Below are 23,915 nucleotides of genomic sequence, written 5' to 3'. Positions count from 1 at the left end.
CGACTCCAACAGAAATCACCGACATTAATGCAAACATGCTAACTCATTTGCTTCTCCAGTTTCACACTGATCTCAGTCTTTTCACATTCTATTTCACAGCCAAATTTCTTGGGAATCAACAGGTGAGCTATGGGCAAACCCTGTCTTTTGACTACCGCGTGGACAGGGGAGGCAGACACCCATCTGCCCACGATGTGATCCTGGAAGGTGCTGGGCTACGAGTCACAGCTCCCTTGATGCCACGTGGCAAGACGCTACCTTGTGGGATCACCAAGACGTACACATTCAGGTAAAAAGAGTGACTACAAGTGGGTCAGGGGACTGAAGTCCACTTCCTTTGTTCATACATTCAATCATTCGTTCTCTTAACAAGCTTTTCTTAGCACCTTTCATGTACTGGACATGGTCTTATATACAGAAACAGGACGTGTTTCCTGCCCTCAAGCCCCTGACAGGCTAATGGGAGAAAAAAATAAACAGAATATTACAGTGTGGCTTGGGAGTGACAAGATAGCCAAGGTGGGTCCAGGTATTTTGAACACACAGCAGAGGCACAAGTAACCCACATTGGAGTGATCAAGGAAAGTTTCCCAAGAAAACATGACAAGTGAAGAACACTTTTCCAAGGATAGAAAGTGGGGAGGAGGGGAAGGTTAGCAAGGCAGGGGAAATAATCATGCTTGAAGACATATTTTGAGTATTAGGAAATCCTAAGTAGTTAATGCATGAGTAAGTGTGGATAGAAGAGAGGAATACAGTGAGAAGTGACGTCAATGAACTAAAGGAAAGAAGTAGGGTTGTTCCTGAAAGTATTCCAGTAAAAACCAAAACAACATTTGAAAGACTAGCACAGGGGATGGTGATAGGATGCAGTGAGATATCATAACGCTAAATTAAGAAGTATCGGAAGGGTACAATGTAGAACGTGAAAGCTGACTTTTGAAGAGTAAGTGAAATGTGCTCAGTTAACAAATCATTTAAACAATGAAACCAAAAATTAATGGTATGTCTCTGGAGGGTCAGAGCTTCTTGAACTCAGCAATGTTCCTGGTATTAAGTTTTGTGTGGCCAAGAATAGAAAGTGGTCTCTGGGGACTTGGACCAGCACTGGATGCCATGACCCCTGGGGCCGGGCTTCCTGCTCTGGGATGCCCTCCGTCACTTCCTATGGTGCTCATGCTCCCTGCGAAGTGAGCAAACTTCAAGTTCAAGCCTACAAGAATACAACTCTCCATCCTTTATCCTCCTCGAGGCAGGGCTGTGAAGGGGCTTAGCTGTCCCACCTTCTTGGGCATAATTTGTATCATGTGTACAAATTTTAAGACTTGATGAGAGTTGTATTTTTAAGCCGTGGGCTTTAAATCCTGCAGATTAAATGAACGTCCAAGCAGTCAGTGGAGCCCTCAGCTAAGTTACTTCGAGTATCGGAGGTTACTGCGGAACCTCACGGCCCTGCGGATCCGAGCTACTTACGGAGAATACAGTAAGTGACGAAGGGAAGTGAATTTCTCTCTTAGGTTTTAGCTTGTGTCAGCTTTCTAAGACGGTGACAGTCTCCAAACAAGTAGGTAAACTACCTGATGGTCTTGATGTAGGGTCTCTGATCGGGTCTAAATTTTTTATATTCTAGAAGTTGTTAAACGTAGTGTTTCTCTAAAAAAAAGAGGTCAACATCAATGAAGAATGAATGATGCTCCTTTGCTTAAGAGTCTCCAAATTTAGATGAAAGCTGATTATTTGAAGAAGAGAACCTACAACACACGGGTGTGTCCCCTTAGCTAGGAAACGGCATCTACAACACAGCCGTCTGCTCCTCCAGTAGCTGCTCCTTCGGGATTGTACTGGGCGCTACGGCGTTCAGACATCACCTGTATTCCATTCACTCCTCTTACTGGACTTCACATGGGGGGTACTCCAATCCCAATCGCAATTCTTTAAATGTGAGTTCCTTGAGCTTTTTAGCACTTACGTAAGCAGGAGGCATGGCTGGCATGCCGAATTTCCACATCACTAATGAAACACATAAAGCAGGAAGTAGGAAAGGTGTTTATTAACAATTTATCGAATCTTTACTTTGAGCCACGCACGTTATAATATGTGCCTTGTCTCATTTAACTTCACAACCAACATAGGAGGCCCATGCCACGGTTCCTTCTCTTCCACACTTGAGGAAACACAATGGTAGCAAAGTTCTGTGACTTGCCCAATTCACAGAGCTAGTGAGGGTCGAGCAGGAATTTAAACCCTGACTTTCCTGACACCGCAGCCTGTGCGTCAGTCATGACCAACGGCTGTGCCTCCACCCGCGGCAGGGTGAGTGAACACCACCTGTCTTTGTCAGAGGGTTAAGAAAAATAAACTCCGAAGAGAGGCCCACCTTTAGGTCTTTAGACCTTAGTACTTACGACTTCTAACCTGTTGTCCGAATTGCAGGCACTGGGTACCTCGACAACGTGACCCTGATTTCAGCCCGCCCCGTCTCTGGAGCCCCCGCACCCTGGGTCGAACAATGCGTATGTCCCGTTGGCTACAAGGGACAGTTCTGTCAGGATTGTGCTTCTGGCTACAAAAGAGATTCTGCCCAACTGGGACCTTTTGGCACCTGTATTCCATGTAATTGCCAGGGGGGAGGAGCCTGTGATCCGGACACAGGTGAGTGAAATAACACCCGGCCCAGGTGGCTGGGGGTGCGTGGGGGACTGGGGGGCTCCCATGGAAGGGAGTAAGAAAGCCCCTGCCTTGGGGATCCCCGGGTGGTTCAGCGGTTTAGAGCCCGCCTTCAGCCCAGGGTGTGATCCTGGAGGCCCGGGATCGAGTCCCACATCAGGCTCCCTGCATGGAGCCTGCTTCTCCCTCTGCCTGTGTCTCTGCCTCTCTCTCTCTCTCTGTGTGTCTCTTGTGAATAAATGAATAGAATTGAAAGAAAGAAAGCCCCTGCCTGAACTCATTTTGGAGATGGGAAAGGATTAGGAAGGTAGGGCTGGAGTCAGGGAAGATGGACGTGGGGCTTTATTACTCTCAATCCTTTTCATTATGGCAATGCCACAGGGTTGTGGGAAAGGTACCAGGTTACAGGAAATGGCTGTCATGGTTCAGTGCTGTGGGAGGTGTAGTTGGGGTCAAGTTTCAAGAATTGTCTGGAGGGATCAAAGGCAATGTCAGGGCCTGAATGAATGTGCGGACAAATGGTGTCAGGCCATGCGGACGGGGGAGCAGTGTTAGGTTATGGGTCGGAAAAGAAGCTATGTCTACGGAGCATGGGAGAGCCAGGTGAGGGCCGGGGTCGTGGCCAGGTTTAGAGTTGGTACTAGGGCGAAGGTGAATGCCAGTGCTCAGATACCTTGGGGAAAGCTTCGGGAGAGGAAGGTTGTGGTTATTAAGCTCTGCCTCCCACACATCATCCATATTCCAGGAAGTGTATTGTTTTACCCTGCCATCTCGCTGCCCTCCATTCTTCCTCTGGCTCCCAGGAGACTGTTATTCAGGGGATGAAAATCTTGACATCGAGTGTGCCGACTGCCCCATTGGTTTCTACAACGATCCACACGACCCTCGCAGCTGCAAGCCGTGTCCCTGCCACAATGGGTTCAGCTGCTCTGTTATGCCGGAGACAGAAGAGGTGGTGTGCAATAACTGTCCCCACGGGGTCACCGGTAAGGCCACTGGTTGCCCCTGTCCTTGACGCCATGAATTCTCATGAATAGCTGCTATTCCAAAAATCCCTAGGGAATTATAATTACTTAGGACTAATGGAAATAGGCTCATTCTAAAGATAAGAATGGGCCCAAGAGGTGGATTGAGGAAGGGCAGTGTATGGTTTGTACGGTATGATGTATGGTTAATGGTGTCTTGGGTTTGTAATTAGTTTTCGGATGAAATATCTGGTTTAACTAAGCTTTACAAAATGAACCAAGGTACAGAAGGGAAACTTAGTGGCCTTTTAAGTCCAGAGCCACATGTCTTTCTTGGGGCCCCTGGCTGGCTCAGTTGGTAGAACAAGTGCCTCTGGATCTCAGGGTTGTGGGTTCGAGCCCCACCTTGGATGTGGAGGTTACTTTAAAAAATAAGTAAATAAATAAATGTCTCCTTTTTCTGCTAGTCAGTCTTAAAGAAGAGTTAATTCTTCAGCAACAGCTGCAGTGGTATTGCTACAAATCTGACTTTTCCCCAAGCATCCAGTTAACTAGCAGGAAGCTTCCCAGTGGGGCTGCTATGTTCTACCATCTGGGACCACCGTGGAGTGAAAGAGCCAAGCCCTTGCCCCAAGCACTTGCTCCTGAAGCTACTGTTCTGGGCTCCAGGGTGGGAAGCTCTTTTAGAGGGTGGCCAGTGCCAATAGGTGACCACTCAGGCTTGGGCATTCATTCTTTCCAGGGGCCCGCTGTGAGCTCTGTGCCGATGGCTACTTTGGGGACCCCTTTGGAGAACGTGGCCCAGTGCGGCCTTGTCAGCCCTGTCAGTGCAACAACAACGTGGACCCCAGTGCCTCTGGGAACTGCGACCGGCTGACAGGCAGGTGTCTGAAGTGCATCTACAACACAGCAGGCGTCCACTGTGACCAGTGCAAAGCGGGCTACTTTGGGGACCCCTTGGCTCCCAACCCAGCGGACAAGTGTCGAGGTAGGACTGCATCCCCAGACAGGCTGGACAGATGGTGTGTGTGTGTGTGTGTGTGTGTGTGTGTGTGTGTACGCACACATGTGTATACATATATGCTTGCTAGTGTGCACACATCTAAGAACATACAGATCAGCAAAGCCAGCAGCAGGTAATAGGATGCCACTTTGGTTCCTCTGACCTACTGGCCTGTGAATAGTCTGGACCTTTTTCTCTGTCAGAGGCCCTAAGACCCTTGCAGCTCTGGAAGACAGAGCTGGAGGATGTTGAATGGATTAAAGCTGGGTGGGAGAAATGAAAGAGGTAAAGCTTACATTCCTGAGTGGAAGAGGAGATGAAATGGGGCCAGGTCATGTGCCTAATGCCAGGCTAGCAGGCAGGAGCGCTACCAAGCTCATTACGGGACAGCAGTAAATGTGAGCCTGCACACACTGAGTGGGGGGCTGAGCAGCAGTTTAAGAGACCCTCTCAGGAAGTCAGTGTGATTCATGTAGACAAAGGTAACTGTTCCAAGTTCTACTAACGAGACTTGGCTTCCATGCAGCAGTTATTGGGGCACATTCCTTAGGGTTGCTTCAGATCAAAGCATGATGGTATACATCGGTCCTTTTGCTCGACCCTTCTATCAAGCCTCTGTACATGTTATATTCAGGAGGTGAGTTTAGTTCTAGGCAAGTTCAAGTTCAGTTCTAGGGAGCTGGCCTGCCCCACAGACTCACCCCTCAGTCACAAAGGTCCCAGACCAGCCCTGGTACCCAGAATTCAGGGGCTTGTTTGTTATAACAGAGCCTCTGGAGGGCCTCTGGGCTCCCAGATTGGAGATCTCCTGGTTCCCCAGGAGGTCTGCAGGAAGCCCTGCACCTCCTACTCACCCCCGATTTCCCAGCCCTGGAAATGCCTGAGGACCTCTGTGCAGCCTGAGGTTTCCACCTGGGAACACAAATTCCACCTGCCCTAACCCCAACCTGTGGGTTAGCTCCAATTTGCTAGAAAGTACCCTGTGATAGGAAGAGCCCACATGTTATGAACAGTACTGAGTTCAAGTCTATTTTTTTTTTACCAGACCTATTATATTACACTGGTTATGGCAAATTAATCTCTCTGACCCTCAGTTTCTTTATATAGATGAATAAATGATAATTAACTCAGAGTAGTTACAAATATAAAATAAAATAGCTTATAAGAAAGTACTCTGTAAAGGATATAGCACTAGCCATAGGTGCTACCAGTAGTGACTTCACTGGCTTTAGACCATACATTTCTTCACTCAATGATCTTTTGTCCATCACCTACCATGTACCCATTGTGGAGCTGGATACTGAGGTTCTGATGATGACTAAGTTGGTTCCAGTCCCCAAAGAGATCATATGCTAATAAGGAAGATACACAAGTATGTAAGCAAATATTGATATTATACTTAGATATGTGCTCATATTACTGTGTGCCAAGTGTTTTATGAGTGCCATAGAGCAACCCAGAGAATCACTGTAACTCCCTCAGTGCAGTGTTTCACCCACAGTTATAGCCTAGAACAGTGTGGCCTAGTAGTGCTCAATCAATATGAATAAAGGTACTGTTTTTGTTGTTGTTGTTTTACTGCATTTCCTACATCAAAGGCAGCAGAGCAAAAGGGAAAGAGCATTGCCTTTTTCCAAGTTCTCATTCTGGTTTGCCATTTACTTGCTATGTGACTAGGATAGATTATTTAACCTCTCTGAGCTCATGTTTCTCATCTGTAAAATAGAAGGAGATTGCTCTGGCATGTCATAGGCCCAGAAGACATGTTATTCCCCTTTTTGAGCAAAGCTAGAGTGCCTACAGAATATCCAACAGGCTCACAATTCCATGGGAGGGAAAAAATAAGTGCCACCAGAAAGGGTGGACTGTTGTAGTGTCTCTTTATGCACACCCACACCAAACTTCTAGATGATTCCTAAGATCTATCTATGTTAGAAATGTGCTTGGAGGCATAGGCAAGAAATGAAACTAGCACAATGTGAATTGACAAGGGTCAAGAAGGATTCTTTGCCATTGATGATTTGAACTTTTTATCTTTGCTAAACATCCAGTTTCTAGAATTAGTGTGATACGAATGCTTCCTGTTTGTCTATCTTTTGTCTCTAGCTTGCAACTGCAACCCAGCAGGGTCAGAGCCTGGGGAATGTAGAAGTGATGGCAGCTGTGTCTGCAAGCCAGGATTTGGTGGCCTCAACTGTGAGCATGCAGCACTAACCAGCTGTCCAGCTTGCTATAATCAAGTGAAGATTCAGGTGTGCATGCTACCCAACCCTCATCCGTATGAGTAAAATCTTTAAATGTCCACTGGGTGGGTCTGTCACACAAGTCCAGGACCCTACTAGTCTCTCTTGGCGATGAGGGTGAGATTAGGATATCTTTAAAAATTGCTATATTAAAAAAAATCCATATAATGGTGACAGTGCTTCAGGTTATGCTTATATTATACCATTTTAAAATCCCTTTTGGAGATACTATCTCATTTGGTACTCTTGATAACTTAGTCAATTTGAAAGAGAAGGTATTCTGACCTCAGTTTCCACTGAGCAAAGTCTGCCAACCTTGGCAGTTTCTCAGTCACATGGCCAGGTAGAACTAGGAATCAGGGAATTCTGGGTGGGATTCTTGGTTCCACCTGGCCATGTGACTGAGAAACCGCCAACATTGGGAGACTTTGCTCAGTTCAGTATTCTTTCCACTTATAATATGCCACTTTCTAGTTGTATTTTTTTTCCCAAGAGATGTCTTTGTAGAACAAATGAAGAAAAATACAAATATGTAGAAAATATGAGGAGTCCAGAAGCTGTCAAGGAGGTTCAAACAAGAATGGCCTCCAGAAACTGATATTGTTGTTAATTTTTTTTTTGCTGGGGTGAAGGGCAGAGGAAGAATAGGCCCAAACAGAACCCCAAAGGTAGAACAGACTCAACTTATTTTTTTAAATCTATTTAACCTGCCCTCTCTAGCACTTTCTTTGTTCCACTGTTTTGTGTTTTTTTTTTTAAGATTTCATTTATTTATTCATGAGAGACACACAGAGAGAGGCAGAGACACAGGCAGAGGGAGATGCAGGCTCCCTGTGGGGATCCCAATGGGGGACTCAATTCCTGGACCCAGGATCACAACCTGAGCCAAAGGCAGACATCTGCTCAACCACTGAGCCACCCAGGCAGCCTGTTCTAGACACTGTTCTAAGCACTAAAATACTAACTCATTTAGTCCAAGTAATAACTATGAGATATTATTATTATTACCCATCTAATGGGTAAAGAAAGTGACTTCCCTAAGGTCACACTCACAGCTAATGAGTAGTGGGGCCAGGATTCAAACTCAGAGATCTGAGCTCTAGCATCTTTAACTACCATGGCATGCCAAGCATTTCTGGGCTTTTAGCTCTTATCCCCTGAGTATGTGGTATTGGAGTGTGACCCCCACTCTCTGTTCTGATCCTCCCTCCTGTGTGGTTTCAGATGGATCAGTTTATGCAGCAGCTCCAGAGCCTGGAGGCCCTGGTTTCCAGGGTGCAGGGTGGTGGTGGAGCGGCGCCGGACGCAGAGCTGGAAGGCAGGATGCAACAGGCTGAGCAGGCCCTTCAGGAGCTTCTGAGAGAAGCCCAGATTTCAGAAGGTGATGAAGGCCAATTTCCCTTTAGAGAGAAGGGAATTTCTAATCTTCTACAGATATCAGTTCAGTAGGGGTCTCTGCCCAGCACTTGCAGAGATAAAAGAACTGTCTGTGACTCTCCTGGGGCTTGAATGATGGAGATAAGAGAGTGTTGCATGCATTCATTGACTGGGTTTTTACCATTTTGCCCTAGGCCAGTCAAAGCCACTTTTCCAACCCTCTATTGTGTTCTGGTCCTCTGTGCTAACTCCAGAAGTGCTAATATTCCTTTTACTTGTTGGTATCAGGTGCTAGTAAATCTCTCAGTCTCCAGTTGGTGAAGGCCAGAAGGGAAGAAGAGAGCTACCGGAACCGCCTGGATGACCTCAAGATGATGGTGGAAAGAATCCGGGCCCTGGACAGTCAGTATCAGAACCGAGTTCAGGATACTCGAAGACTGGTCACACAGATGCAGCTAAGCCTGGAGGAGAGCACGGCCTCCCTGAGAAACACTGTAGGTGTCACCGGGTTCAGGGTCCTGAGGATCGCTGCCGGATGGGGAGACCCACCTGCAGTTTCTCATATTTTTTGTTCTACCTGGCAGAGGGTTGGGCTTTTCTTCCTTAAAACCGGTGTATCTGTTCTTTGTGTTCTTGGGGTTCCTGCAACTTCCCATTTTACTGCATTTATGTTCTTCCTAGCTCATTTCTTGCTAACTGTATCCTCACATTGGCCCTTTCTATTCTCCGTTCTTGCTGCACACCTCCCAGCTTGTTAGCTCTTAGCAGGCAGGATTTAGTTTTGTTCATGTTTGCATTCTCCGCCCACAGCAGTGTGTGGCTGTGATACCTGTCTGCTTACTGAATGAATGAGGAGACGAACACATGAACAAATGAAGCAGGGGGTGGTGGTGTAGGGAGGTGGGAAGAAGGAAGGGATCCAGTGAAGACAGGATTCTGAAAAGGGGAAAAAGTTGTTGTCAGTATATTTTTAATGATGTGTGGTAGGAGGAAGAGATTTGAATGAGCTTTCTTCTCTTTCTCAGTAAAGAAGGCAATGGTGACAATGTGAGTGAGTAGAAGACAAAGAGAACTGAAAGACAATCAGATACTATGTTGATGAAATGAAGGATTTAAGGAATAATGTATATTGATTTTTCCCCTTATTACAAAATAATGTTTATTATAGAAAAATTAGAAAATAAAAATCCTGTGATCTCATTAATAACCAGTCAAAACATGGTATATAGTCTACTGACTTTAAATACATATGAAAATACATATTAACATGTATAGATTTTTATTTTTTTTAAAGATTTTATTCATGAGAGACACACAGAGAGAGAGAGAGAGAGAGAGAGAGAGAGAGAGAGGCAGAGACACAGACAAAGGGAGAAGCAGGCTCCCTGCAGGAAGCTGGATGTGGCACTCCATCCTGGGTCTCCAGGATCACGCCCTGGGCCAAAGGCAGGCACTGAACCACTGAGCCACCCAGGGATCCCATGTATAGATTTATAAATGCATCTGCATCTATATAGTGGTTTTTGAACTTGGATTTCTACTTTATTCTTTTTAAAGATTTGTTATTTGAAAGAGAGAGAGCAGGAGAAGAGGCAGAGGGAGAGGGAGAGGAAAAGAATCTCAAGCAGACTCCCTGCAGAGTGGGGAGCTGGAAACCGGGCTCCATCTCATGACCCTGAGATCATGACCTGAGCGGAAATCAAGGGTCAGACTCTTAGCTGACTGACTCACTCGGGTGCCCTGGATTTCTACTTTATTCTTGTTTGTACTTTAAAAAAAAGAAAAAGGATGATAGTGACAAGGGCCTTGAGATGTCTGGGTATAGAATGCTGTGTGGCTAATGACAACTAGTTCTAACAGGGCAGACGCAGAATCTGCTTAGGCTCCAGGGCTGAGTGCAAAGCCTTAACCAAATCTTCTTTTTCCACAGAACATTCCTTCCTCAGATCACTACGTGGGGCCAAATGGTTTTAAAAGTCTGGCTCAGGAGGCCGTAAGATTGGCAGACAGGTAAGGGGTCCCCTGCTTCAGACTACCTCTGCAAGCCCAGACTTGAACAAACCTGGAGGGTGTTCAGGACCTAAGCACCATTTCATTAATGCTCTGGGCTCTTTTGCAGCCATTTTCTGGCCTGGAAGCCTTTTTTTTTTTTTTAAATCTCTTGGCTTTTAGCCTATGTAGGTGGCCACTGGGCACGATCTTTTGGCCAAATGTTGGGAATGGAGGTGATTTTTACCCCAGATTTTTCTGTGACTCACAGTATGGCTCTGGTGTGTGTCACACGTGATTTTTTTCGAGCTCTGTGAAATCAATCAGCCTTTGGAAAAGAACGCCCTGCAGCTTTGAGGGACTCCCGGGCTCCCACGCGGAGCCTGGGAACAAGTAGCAACGGGCTGTTTGCTAGACGCTGGGGGCCAAGGCCGCAGAGGGGCACCTCCCCCCGGAAACCGGCTCTGCGGCCCCAGGGATACCAGGCAGCTCCCCGTCGCGGGTAGCGGAGGAGGCCTGCTCTCAGCGGAGAGCTCGGCCGGTGGTAGGCGCCGGAATCTCAGACCGAGTCCCGTCGGGGAAGGAGGCCCACGTGTGCCTTTGCAGCCCAGCGGCCTCCTGAGCTTGTCTTTGTTCTGTTGGTCTTGGTTGTTTTCTCTTCTTTTTTTATCACTTTGTAAGCATCTGGGGCACTTTTGTTGACAGACGCTGTTCCCTGTAGCGGTGGCCCCAATACAAAGCTGCAGCCAAGCTGTGGGGGGGCGTGGGGGGGTCCTGGACGAAGTAAGCCCCAAGGGTTAGTGCCCAAGGCCGGCGTTTCGCCCCCTGGGTCTGCTCGCACCACGCTCCTGGCCCGCGCCCCCTGGCCGCTCCGGAAACGGAAAAGATGCCCGGCCGTGCCGAGCTCCCTCCGCAGGTGGCCTCCGGCTTCCTGACGGCTCCTCCGATTGACCCCGGTCAGTTCTCTTGGGTCTTGCTCCGGCCAGCCCGTTCCCTGACTGCTCTCCCGTCACGCAGACAAAAGGCCGAGAGGAAGCCCTTGGCTACGAAAACTCCACCGCCTTGTTTTTAACCCTCGCAGCCACGTGGCGTCCGCCAGTAACATGGAGCGGCTGGTAAGGGAAACCGAGGACTATTCCAAACAGGCGCTGGCGCTGGCGCACAAGGCCCTGCGGGAAGGCGGCGGCGGCGGCGGCGGCGGCGGCTTGGACGGCTCAGCGGCGCAAGGGCTGATGGGAAGGTACGTGCGAGGGGGCCTCGCAGGGACTGATGGGAAGGTACGTGCGAGGGGGGCCTCGCAGGGGCTGATGGGAAGATACGTCTGATGGGGCCTCGCAGGGGCTGATGGGAAGGTATGTGCGAGGGGGTGGGCCTCACAGGGGCTGATGGGAAGGTACACCGGAGGGGGCCTCGCAGGGGCTGATGGAAAGGGATGTGTGAGGGGGGCCCTCGCAAGGGCTGATGGGAAGGTACGTCGGAGGGGGCCTCACAGGGGCTGATGGGAAGGCATGTGCAAGGGGGGGCCCTCAGAGGGGCTGATGGGAAGGTACGTCGGAGGGGGCCTCGCAGGGGCTGATGGGAAGGTACGTCGGAGGGGGCCTCGCAGGGGCTGATGGGGAGGTACGTCGGAAGGGGCCTCGCAGGGACCCAGATACTCTGCCTTCCGCCGGGTGCAGCACGCGCCGCCCTGGAGGGGCGCCGGGCTTCGCTACAAGGTGGTCCTCCTCAGGGTCAAGAGAACGAGAGAATTTGGGGAGCAGCGGGGCAGTGGTTGAGCGTCTGCCGTGGGCTCAGGGCGGGATCCCGGGGTCCCGGATGGAGTCCTGCATGGGCTCCCTGCATGGCGCCCGCCTCTCCCTCTGCCTGTGTCTCTGCCTCTCTCTGTGTCTGTCATGAATAAATAAATAAATAGTCTTTTTTAAAAAAAGCGGGGGGAAAGGACAGCCCTTTATGTGTAGAAGAAAAGACTGGTTGAGTAAAACGTGCGTGTGGATGGCGGGGCCGTGGCGGCGGCTGAGGGGTGCGCGGGGGTGAGTGGCGCGCGGGACTCTGCCCCGGGCTGGCGAGCTCTGCGGCGGCGGCTGCGCTGTGGAGAGGGCCGCCTGCCCGGCGCGCCGCTGCGCCCCCTGGGTTCCGGGGTAAGCCCGCCCACACGGCTTGAACGTCTGCTCTGAGGGAGGAGGGATTCCTGGACGCTGTCTTCCCCGCCCGCAGGTTGGAGAAGGCCAGGTCGCTGGCCCAGCAGCTGTCGGCGGAGGCGGCGCAGACCGACGTTGAGGCAGACAGGTCCTATCGGCAAGGCCTGCGCCTTCTCGATTCCGCGTCTCGGCTGCAGCAAGTCAGCGGCCGGGCTGTTCAGGTGAGGGCGGGCGGCGGCGGCCTGGGGCCCGATCCGGTTGGGCCCCTCAGCTCTTCCTCCACGTGGACCTTCCTTGTCTTCCATCTTGTTGACCGTTGCCTTGTGCTTGGCCCCCAGCCTTTGCCTCTGACAAAGCCTTAGCCCACGTTGTGAACCTTCAGCCGAGAGCAATTTTCCGTCTCCTCCTCAGTTTTGGGGGCCGCTAAGACCTGTGGGAGATCACGAGCGGTAGAGCTTGATGTTTACCTTCGGGTCCCAGCTGTAGTGCAGTTCCGTGTACGGCCATTCACAAGACTTGCCTTCTTCTCAGAAGTTGTACGTTGTCTCGGACGTTTGTTCTCGGAAGTTTTGCACCGTGTCCGTCGATTCCCTTAACGATTACAAACTTACTGGATTAGGAAGATGCAGCCCTCTACCTTCGCAAAAAACACTCACAAAAAAACCACTCACACAGATGTTTCCATGTCACACAGATGTTTCCATGCATTTAGGGGGACACATGGGTGGCTCAGCGGTTTCGCGCCGCCTTCGGCCCAGGGTGAGATCCTGGGGACCCAGGACTGAGTCTCACGTCCGGCTCCCTGCATGGAGCCTGCTTCTCCCTCTGCCTGTGTCTCTGCCTCTCTCTCTGTCTATCATAAATAAAAAATCTTAAGAAGAATGTTTCCATGCATTTATAAACCAACATGTAGAATTTAGAGAGAGAGAATGAAAGAGCCAAAACCCGTTTGATGCTTGGGGAAACCGCCGCCTGTCGTTCGGCATATTGCTTCATTTCTGTTAGACTTTGTGTCTGGATTGCTGTTGTTTTCAAACAATGGTGGGCAGCTCCTAAGAAGGCTGGCATGGCGACCGATGGGCAGAAAGTCAGATTCCTTCCTTTCTTTGGGCTTACAGGTGGAAATGAAGAGGATTAGACAAAACGTTGATTCTCTCTCAAGCCTTGTGACCAGGCGTATGGATGAGTTCAAGCATGTGCAAAGCAACCTGGGAAACTGGGAAGAAGAAACCCAGCAGCTCTTACGGAATGGAAAGAGTGGAAGACAGGTATCCTTTTATGAATTCATGCACTCAACACACAGGTGCTGGATGCCTACCATGTGAATATATATGGCAAGAGGCCATAAATACGCAACCGTAGAAAACTCTCCGAAGGTCATGGTACCACCGCTTGTAAATGGAGTAACTGAGATACAGACAGCTTGAAGTAATTAGTTCAGTTCCACCCACCGAATCAAGCCCTCAAACCTGGGACTTCCTGAGTTCAGTTTTGGTCCAGCTTTTTCTACTAGCTTGGCTTTAGGAAGTATCTAGAGTATAGTAAGATTGTGATTTGCAAAACTGTCCTCGTCCTTCATAGTGGGCTAGAGTTTGAAACCGTTCTCTGTACAGGATGTGTCATTGGGTTATAAAGTTTGCTCTGTCCCGGATTGTGGAAGTCAGTACTCTTAGACTTTCTGGTGAATCACAGGACTCTGCTGTCATGAAGAGAAATGTGTCCAAGTGATTCTGCTGGCAGGAATGCTCTTCCTGGACGTATGTTACAGTTACTCTAATCTTACTCTGTCTGTTTACAGAAAGCAGATCAGCTGCTTTCCCGTGCCAACCTTGCTAAAAGCAGAGCCCAAGAAGCACTAAGTATGGGCAATGCCACTTTTTATGAAGTTGAGAACATCCTAAAGAACCTCAGAGGTAAGCGTTTCATGGTTTAGGTCACTTGAATATGTTAAAGAAATAACTTTGATTTGTTTTGAATCCCTGTGTATCTGCCTAAACCATAGGTACATTGGGGTATTAATAGACACTTAATAAATATCTTCCTAAGGAAAAAAATTGTATTAACATTTGAAGTAGTCAAAGAATTTTAACTAGATGTCAGGTGGCTTGAGGTCTGAACTTTGCTAGGCCCTTTGACTGCTCCGTGCTGACTGTATGACCATAGGCAAGTCACAGCCTTTCCAGACCCTAATGTCCTCTTCTTTAAAGAAAGAAGGTTGATGGACACCTGGGTGGCTTAGTGGTTGGGTGTCTGCCTTTGGCTCAGGTCAGGATTCCGGAGTCCTGGGATCGAGTCCGCATCAGGGTCCCTGCAGGGGGCCTGCTTCTCCCTCTGCCTCTCTCTTTGTATCTCTCATGAATAAATAAATAAAATATTTTAAGAAAAAGAGAGAGAGAGAGAGAAAAGAAAGAGAAAGAAAGAAAAAGAAAGAAAGAAGGAAGGAAGGAAGAGAGAAAGAAAGAAAATTAAATGATCTCTAAGGTCTTCCACAGATCCAACATCCTAATACGACCCAGATATTTTTCCTTTTCCTTTGTAATCTGGCTGATACCAATTTAGAATCAATGTGGTTAGTTTGTGGTGATGATAGGAGCAAGCTCTGTCACAGCACCTGGATCCCAGGAAATTTGGGTTTGTGCCTTATGGAGATTTGGTTAAAAATCAGGTTTATTCACTAAAGAGCAAAAAAAGCATTTCTAAAGTGTTGGGATTTTCTTCACAGAAAGAAGCTTTCTATCCATTCTGTTCAACCTCCAACTACCATCATTGGCAGCTTAGAGTTTAAGGCTCTGACTCGAAACGTTGGGCTTCAGCAATTACACCTGCTTTTGATCTACTTTGGGGTCTTAATACTCTTGCAGGGCTGGGGACCCAGGGCAGGCTGATAGTCAGTGTCTCTAAGCAAGGACCTAATTTGGGTTCTTTCAGTACCTCGTTTAAGTTGCTTTCTGCTGGATAAGAAAGGGCAGTAACAGCCACAACTTCTCACACGCTTGCCCCCAGGCAGTAATAACACTCTTCCTGGATTTTTTTCTAAAAAACTTCAGCCCCATTCAATTTCATTTGTAAGTTTTAGAAGCCACTTTTCACCCTCATGGCAATGTTTTCTTGTCTTCGTTTCAGAGTTTGACTTGCAGGTTGAAGACAGAAAAGCAGAAGCAGAAGAGGCCATGAAAAGACTCCCTTACATCAGCCAGAAGGTCGCAGATGCCAGTGACAAGACCAGGCAAGCAGAAACAGCCCTGGGCGGTGCTGCTGCCGACGCCCAGAGGGCAAAGACCGCAGCCAGGGAGGCCCTAGAGATCACTGACAAGATAGAACAGGTAAAGAGAAATCAAAATGCAGGTTGGCACGAGCAACCCCAAACGCAGGGATTCTGTAGAAATAGAGCATCGGGCTCGTTCTGACCTCGGGATCTCAGAGTCCTGTGGCCCACGGCAGCCCCAGAGCCGCCGAAGTGCCCCATTTCTTGGTTGATTCACAAGGCTTTCATTGACCGAGACGTAGAGCCTTCATTTTCAGCTCCCTTTTTGGACAACACCAGAAAAGAACCATACAAGATTGGGTTTTTTTGTATCAACTATTGTACTCGTTTCCTAGAGCTTCTGTAATGAAGTGTACCACAGACTAGATGGCTTAAAACAACAGAAGTTTATTCTCTCACAGTTCTGGAGGCTAGAAGTCAGAAATCAAGATGTCAGCAGAGCCACACTCCCTCTGAGGCTCTGGGTAGAAACCTTGCTTGCCTCTTCCTAGCTTCTGTGGCTGACAATCCTTAGCATTCCTTGGTTTCCGGTGGCATCACTCCAATCACTGTCTCTATTGTCATATGGGGTTTTTCTCCCTGGATATCTCTAACCTTCCTTATAAGGACACTGGTCATTTTGAATTAGGGGCCCATTAGACTCCAGTATAACTTTATCTTATGTAATTGGATCTGCAACAATCCACTTCCAAATCAGGTCGCATTCTGGGGTCCTGGGGTTTAGGATATCAGTATACCTTTTTGACATAACCCCATAACAATAATTGTCAGTGTTTGATTCAAGATTATGAAATTCTGGAGTTCTAGATCCCTTGTCTGTATTTTTTATGTCTAAGCTCTGCATATTCATTTTTTTCCCCTTTCTTCTATGTGCCAGCACTGTGCTTGGTGCTGGGCATATGCAGATGAGAAAGACCCAGTCCTTCTCTTCAAGGAGCATTCAGTATAACGGGGAAAGGCAGATTAGATACACTACAACCCATATATTGTAGTTAAATGCTACCGTAGAAGCTGTGCGTGTTGGCTGGAGAACTTCTTAGCTCTCATTTAGGCAAGACTTCCAAAAAGCTTATGCAACTTTAGAAAACCAAGAGGGAACTCTTAGTACCTAGGACTATTTGACCTCACTCTTGGACCACTTAGCAATTTGCAAGAAAACTTTCTAAGTCCCTTGAGTGTAGAGACCAATTTCAAGTGGCTCTCTTTATATAGCTTCTACACAGAGATACCTGCAATTTGATGCTCAATAACGCCTTACTGGTAAAGATATTAACAAACTTTGTCCTAAGAAAAACAAAAGTTACAGCTGTAGCCCATTCATTCCTGCACCTTAAACTCAGCTGTCTCAGGGATCCTAGTAAAGTCACTGAAAAGACTGTGGCAGCAAAGAACTATGACGGGAAATGATGTGAATCTCTCACCCTCTCAGTTTTCCCAAATAGTTTCTGTTGCGTTCACGTTTTGGTGAGTGGTGACCTGAGAGGGAATCAGTGTCTCACTGCTGACCCTCCTAGTCCCTACAGATACACCCACAAATTAATTTGTTTGAAGCAGAGCTTGGGGAAGGGTGTGTCTCCAAGTCTGACTCTTGTTATTCATTTAACTTACTCCATCAGGGTCTGGCTGCAGCTGTTTATTTTTTATTTCTCTCTGGGATGTTTTTGTGCCTCACCCCTCTCTTTCCTCCTGTTCCTGGCTCTCTTTCTTTTCCCAGGAAATAGGGAGTCTGAACTTGGAAGCCAATGTGACAGCAGATGGAGCCTTGGCCATGGAGAAGGGACTGGCTACTCTGAAGAGCGACATGAGGGAAGTGGAAGGAGAACTGGCAAGGAAGGAGCAAGAGTTTGACCTGGATATGGATGCAGTGCAGATGGTCAGTTCCCATCATTTTCCATGGGATATTCCATTAAACTTGCCAATATGAGACACCCTTTCAAGACTGGTTTGTATTTATTTTTCTTCAGGTAATTACAGAAGCCCAAAGAGTTGATAACAGAGCCAAGAATGCTGGAGCTACAATCCAAGACACACTCAACACATTGGACAGCATCCTACACCTAATAAGTATGTGACGTACCCACAAACTTCCAGCCCCATGCTCCCGGGCTGCTCTCAGAGCACTTGCTAGATCTAGCCCTGATAAGTGGAAGTCTTAAGGATACCCTCAAGGGTATCAGAACATTGCTTTATTTCTAGGCCCAGACACTTTGGGCACATGACTTTCCATTTTCCAGACTCTTTTTTTGCCATCTAAAGATGAGTTACTGAGTACCTATTGCCCTTGGAGGTGAAAGTGTGTAGATCAAAGATCTGGGTGTATTTAGGAAAGGTGTATTGAAGTGCAAAGAGGTTAATCATGTCTCACTGATCACACAGTAAGTAAACTGTAGAGGCAATACTCAAACTTCACAGCTAAAGAGAAGACTAGACAGTTTGACAGTCCTCCTAGAGATTCTGAACTTGATCCTGAGAAGCTAGTGGGCAGTTGTGAGCAGAGGAATATCGTCCTCACTGTGTATTTCAGAAAGATCACTAAGTGGATGCAGGAATGAGTGGAAGGGCCTTGGTTAGACAAAAGGCAGGGTGAGACCACTTTGGAAATGGTGTGAGGGATTGAGGAGGGAGGTGACAGGGTCTGAGCTCTGAGGCAGTAGACGTGGTGAGGGGGAACATCCTCCCAGTCTGGGAAGTCAGGAGTCCCTTGCTGATTATGCTCCCCCCGCCCCCACCACCACCTGTAGTTAGACCTCAGTCTAACCAGTTGTGGGAACTTGACCTGCCTGGTTCATAGCCCAGAAAAAATGGAAAGATAGTAGGTACATGAGATACTGCAACCTTTTCAGACAAAATAGATTTGGTGGCACAGCGTGGCAACAATTCAGAGTTGCCCCCAGAATCCCTCCCCCACAAAAAACTGATAAGGATTAACAGTCTGGATCAGTAAAACTGATATCAAACCCTCATTTGGCCTGTTTAATCAAGTGTAGACTGCAGCACTTAGGGAACAAGGGATTCCATCATAGATTCCATCAACATTCAGGAAAAGGCTTGTTAGCCTGGGTGGCATAGCAGTTTAGCGCCTGCCTTCAGCCCAGGGCGTGATGGTGGAGACCTGGGATTGAGTCCCACGTCAGGCTCCTTGCATGGAGCCTGCTTCTCCCTCTGCCTGTGTCTCTGCCTCTCTCTCTCTCTCTCTCTCTCTCTCTCTTTCTCTGTCATGAATAAATAAATAAAATCTTTAAAAAAAAAAAAAAAAAAAGGAAAAGGCTTGGTCCTACCATTTGGGTTCAGTAGAACAACTTTAAGACCTGATTTTTCTGTAGAGTACCATCCTCACCCTGGGAGGTCAGTGTCGTCTGTGTTGTTATACTAATGAGTCTGCTTTGTGGTCCAAGGAGACCCAAAGGGCTCTTTTTACCCTTTAAGGGTTAAAAAAAAAAACAAAACCCAAACCCAACTCCCCAGTGGAGATTTTAGCAGCTTTGTGTAGTGTTCTGAAAAAGGTAATGAAACTAATAGGGCCTTTTGAGAGAAAAATGAAAGCATGGGGAAAGAAGGTTGGTGGGAACTATTAAACATTTACTAACTGTCAGGCACTGTGCCAGGTGTTCTCTGGTATAATATCATTTAAGTCTTTTAAAAGTCCTAAGAGACAGCCTTCATTATTTTTATTATTTTATTTCACAGAGTAGTAAACTGAGGCTCAGAGAGGTTGATAATGCCCCATGGATCACATAGTAAACTGTGAAGGTGGGATTCCAAGTGACATTTCTTTGTTTCCAATGCTCCTGCCCCTTTTCCTGAGTAGCTTGTGCTGCCTCTCTAGGGACATGGTTATTTTGTTTCCAAGCTTACTTAACTCTCTCAGCACATCACAGAACCTGAAATGCCGAAATTCTCCCATTTTCCTTGGTGAAGGACTGACCCACTGGGTTGGTCTGCATTTTCATTACGATGTTGTTTCTCCTGGTTGCTCTCTGGAGTCCTGGAGCAGTCACAGCGTCATCACTCGAGGCACAATAAACTCGGGCGGTCAAGTGCTATCACCGCAACTCAGATCTCAGATATGGAGGCAACCTGACCTTGAGTTTGAACTGACCAAAGGCCACCCAAACCCTGTTAAGATCAAACAGATTTGGCCAGGTGCCCTTCGTGCTGACATGAGTTTTAGATTGTGTCTGGGTAAAACATACCTGAACAAACAGGACTACATTTCATATTGGAAATAAACCAGTATCTAGCCAGATTCCCACTGTCTCCGGCCAGAATGAAGTCTTACATCATTTCCGAACAGCTGGAATCTATCCCCCAAATAGCAAAGCATACCTTGGCCTCTATAAACTCCAAATCCCAGCCAGTTTCTAAAGGTCTTCTAATGGAAAATAGCAGGATATTTCCTAAGGGTAGTTCAGTAAACATAATTTGGAGTTGGTCCTGATCCTAGGGTGGGCTGTGTTGGGCAGACACCTTGGACAGTACTCAGTCTCCTATGACCTTCAGCCTTCATCTTTTCAGAGCATGAACTGTTGGCCCTAACGTGAAAGGAGAAATCCAAACTTTGTATTGCTTAACTGTAGAGCTCAGAGGCTTGAACCGGGCTGTTCGTAACTAATAAGTAGGCTAGAGCTCTCAAAATATTTTCTATATTATTCCCACTGTAAAATAAGCCTTTTATTTTTTTAGTTTAAAGTTTTTTAAGTAAACTCTACACCACACGTGGGGCTTGAACTCACAACCCTGAGATCAAGTTAACATACTCCATCACTTGAGCTAGCCAGGCACCCCGAAAATAAGCATGGCATACCGTTTCCTCTGGGCAAGTGGAAACAGGAATTAGTTAAAGGTATAGAGGGTCCACATGTGTTCAGGGAGATCTAACCACAGCTCTTCTATATTAACTCCTTTCTCATTGCCTAAAATAGATCAGCCTGGCAGTGTGGATGAAGAGAAGCTGATCTTATTGGAGCAGAACCTCTTCCGGGCCAAGACTCAGATCAACAGCCGGCTGAGGCCCTTGATGTCAGAGCTGGAAGAGAGAGCACGCCGACAGCAGGGCCACCTCCATTTGCTAGAGACGAGCATAGATGGCATTCTGGCTGACGTGAAGAACCTGGAGAACATAAGGGACAACCTGCCCCCAGGCTGCTACAATACCCAGGCTCTTGAGCAACAGTGAATCTGCTATCGAGATTTTTCTACTGAGGTTCTTGGGATACAGAACTCAGGAGCCATCTCATGTGGTTGGAGTGGGATGGAGACATTTGAACATGTTGAATGGGCACGCTCAGGTCCACCAAACCTGATCCCATCCCTGAGATCTTGGCCAGATAGATGTTTTATTACACCGGTGTGATACTACTGGTTTCCTGATGCTGGGCAGTGAGGCAAATAGTGTTGGGTATGAGACTGGCCAATGCCCTGGACCCTGAAGGGTAGACTGGATGGAAGAATAAGCTGCACAGGCAGGTGTTTGCTTCAGGATAGTCACAAACTTGACCCCTGGAGTACGAACAGGTGCCCCTGGGCTATAGTTAGCTTATTCTTTGGGCAGTGTGACCAAAGCAAAAATTTTTTTTACTTTGCCCACCCATAAAATTATTCTTAATGTCTGAACAGAAAGTGAAGTCAGTCACACTGTGGCCAGTAAAATACTATTGCCTTGTAGCGTCCAACGCAAGCTTTTTATTGACCAGAGTTCCTCCCACTTTGTACCACCCACTTTGTCAACATGTGCTCTAACTTTCAAGCTGGAAGAAGTGAACAACGATAGAATGAGAGGCTTTAAGGCTGGTCCATTTGGAGCAGAGTTGCCTGCTTGGGTCCTGCCACCTTTGCGTTTCTGGGGCCTGGAAGTAACATCCTTTCTCTGATGATGCCATGGCAACTTAGAGACTACATTTTATTAAAGCATTTTTGACCAGCAAAGCAAGCATTGGGAAGGTATTTACTTTTGGGTTTCAAAGTGATAGAAAAATGTAGCTTGGGCATTGAAAGAAGTACAATTACCTAGAAGATTTATTAGTCCTAATTCAATCCCACTTTTCAAACACTATAAATTGTATGTGTCTGTGTGTTTTATTTTCTCACTCTCTCTCCCTATAGCAGAGAATGTTCCTACTCACACTGGAGCTGGGTAGACTCCATCCATCCTTCCATTCATCCATCCATCCATCCATCCTTACAACATATATTTATTGAGTACCTATTGTGTGTCAGTGGTGAGGTAGTCTCTGCCCTCACAGAGTTGATTGTCTAGTAAGGAAGACAAACATTAAAAAAAATAAACTTACATCTCTCATTCATCACAAGTGGTTTTTATTGCAATAACCCCCTGGTTTGCAACCTCATTTCTCAACATATGTTGCAAGACACTCCCATGGGGGCACTTGGGTTTTGGCAAAGCTGGGATGGTTCTGGGTTGTGCACACTTCTTTGCAGTCCAGCTGTCACTCCTCCCCTTTCCACACCTGATTGCAACAGACTGTTGAGTCATGATAACACCAGTGGGAATTGCTGGAGAAACCAGAGATGCTTCCATTTAAGCTTGGAAGATTTTCGTGCAGCCTCACCTCTGTACTTCCTTGGCTTTTCATGGATGTGTTTTTGAATAAAGAATAATTCTTAGATGCCTGTGGTCAGTTTCTAATTTGTCAAACTCTAAGCCTCAGGTGGAGGTACCAAACCAATGAAAACCAAAATTCCAATAGAAACAGCGATAGAAAATTCCAATAGAAACCTAAAGTTTGCATTTTTCTGAACATCTTGTTCTGTATGAGAGTTAATTGGTGCTGTCTCCTAAACATAAAGAAAGACTTATTTCTGGAACAACCTGAACAGGGTGGAGTTTTAATATTGTTTTCTTCAGCTATGAAATTAAGATAAAATCAATAGTTTGTGGTACATTGTCATGCATTTTAATAAGTAAGAATCTAATAAATTAAGATCCTGAATTGGCCAACCAGCCAAGTGGCTGAGGAAAAGATTCTGTTCCTTTCTACATTAACCCCGCAAATTCTGACAGGTCTGATCACTTTGCTTTACCTTCTGTAGAAGTGAATGGAGAATCCTGTCTTGGCATATTCAATCACGTATCCTATAAACCTCTCACTATAGCTAACAACTAATGCCCAGGAAAATGTATATGTATTAATTAGATTAACTACCAAATCACATAGACCTAAAAATGTACATTTCTCAAACACATTTTTTCTCGCTCTCATAGTGGATGGGGGAGAAAGTTGTTAGGGTGACCTTCCACGTTGTCAGTCCAGAACTCTGCCATTTATAATATGTGACTTCTAAGGTTGCCCTGGGAATCTTTTACATTCCAGTGAGTACAAAGGGGAAAAGACATGGGAGGGGGAAGACACCTGGAAGGTTTTTGGGGGCCAACCCTGGGAGGAGATAGATGCACGTCACTTTCTTTCATGTTCAATGGTCCAGAACCTGGTTTTATGACCACTCTGACTTCAAGGGGTCTGGGAAATAGAGGCCCTTGGTAGGAGCCATGTCTCAGTGACAGTCCTACACAATGAAGGAGGAGAATGCATTACTAGTGATCGGCGCCTGTCTCTGCCAAGTACGAGATTAGACAGTACGTGTTCGGGGGAACTTGGTGAGGGGTTCTATTACCTAATAACATGCAGTCATAAAAGGATTCCTCAGTGAATAAATTGTTAAGAAGGTCATAGAATGTCTTCCCTGACAAATGGGAGATAATCTCTGAATGGAGATGGGAAGTGGAAAAGTGACTCATGTGACTTCCTTGGTATAGACATGATTCCCTCATTCCCGAGGACCTGACAAAATTATCCCTAAGAAGAGAGTAGAGCCATGTGGCTGAGAGAGAGCCTACTCAGGACTTAGCCTCTGTAACCAGTCTTGCCCTGATCCTGCCAAGTTAAGGGTTCTCATCAGTATTTCTAATTGATAGTGAAAATGCTCTTGTACTACTCCCCTGAGAGCTTTCTGATTAATTGTGCTGCTGGGAGGCTATGATGCACATCATCGTCTACTTTGACTCATAGGGATTTCTGTTTGGGGCGGGGCGGGGGGTAGGAATGAAAATGTCCATAGGTTATGGCTTCTTAGCAGATGTATTTCTGATCTTATCCCAGGATGTGGTTTCTTGTCAGTACTCTTGGGAGGCCAGAGAAAATGGGAAGAAGACACTCAGTAATGTCCAATGTTTGGAACGAGGCTCAAGGACTGGGATATATTTATCATGTCTTCTTTCAATGTTTTTGCATGGTCATGGGAGCATTGTGG

General features: G+C 46.9%; 1 protein-coding gene across 2 annotated transcripts in view; it reads left to right on the top strand.

Annotated features, from left to right (window-relative positions):
• The window catches only part of LAMC2 (laminin subunit gamma 2), a 55,874-nt gene extending 33,601 nt beyond the window's left edge, over positions 1–22,273 (top strand). For both annotated transcript variants that reach the window (XM_072733213.1, XM_026001156.2), the window contains 17 exons: positions 100–289; positions 1,371–1,483; positions 2,434–2,652; positions 3,471–3,653; positions 4,375–4,620; positions 6,742–6,887; positions 8,103–8,259; positions 8,544–8,749; positions 10,186–10,265; positions 11,326–11,484; positions 12,459–12,603; positions 13,501–13,650; positions 14,181–14,295; positions 15,506–15,705; positions 17,362–17,520; positions 17,612–17,711; positions 20,570–22,273. In XM_072733213.1, the coding sequence (XP_072589314.1) occupies positions 100–289; positions 1,371–1,483; positions 2,434–2,652; positions 3,471–3,653; positions 4,375–4,620; positions 6,742–6,887; positions 8,103–8,259; positions 8,544–8,749; positions 10,186–10,265; positions 11,326–11,484; positions 12,459–12,603; positions 13,501–13,650; positions 14,181–14,295; positions 15,506–15,705; positions 17,362–17,520; positions 17,612–17,711; positions 20,570–20,823 (2,822 nt within the window). In that variant the 3' untranslated portion in view covers positions 20,824–22,273. The remainder of the gene's footprint in view (positions 1–99; positions 290–1,370; positions 1,484–2,433; positions 2,653–3,470; positions 3,654–4,374; positions 4,621–6,741; positions 6,888–8,102; positions 8,260–8,543; positions 8,750–10,185; positions 10,266–11,325; positions 11,485–12,458; positions 12,604–13,500; positions 13,651–14,180; positions 14,296–15,505; positions 15,706–17,361; positions 17,521–17,611; positions 17,712–20,569) is intronic.
• Positions 22,274–23,915: the final 1,642 nt, after the last annotated feature.

The sequence above is a fragment of the Vulpes vulpes genome, chromosome 13 (assembly GCF_048418805.1).
Source record: "Vulpes vulpes isolate BD-2025 chromosome 13, VulVul3, whole genome shotgun sequence".
Classification (NCBI taxonomy): domain Eukaryota; kingdom Metazoa; phylum Chordata; class Mammalia; order Carnivora; family Canidae; genus Vulpes; species Vulpes vulpes.
This window is presented reverse-complemented; position numbering and strand designations above follow the sequence as displayed.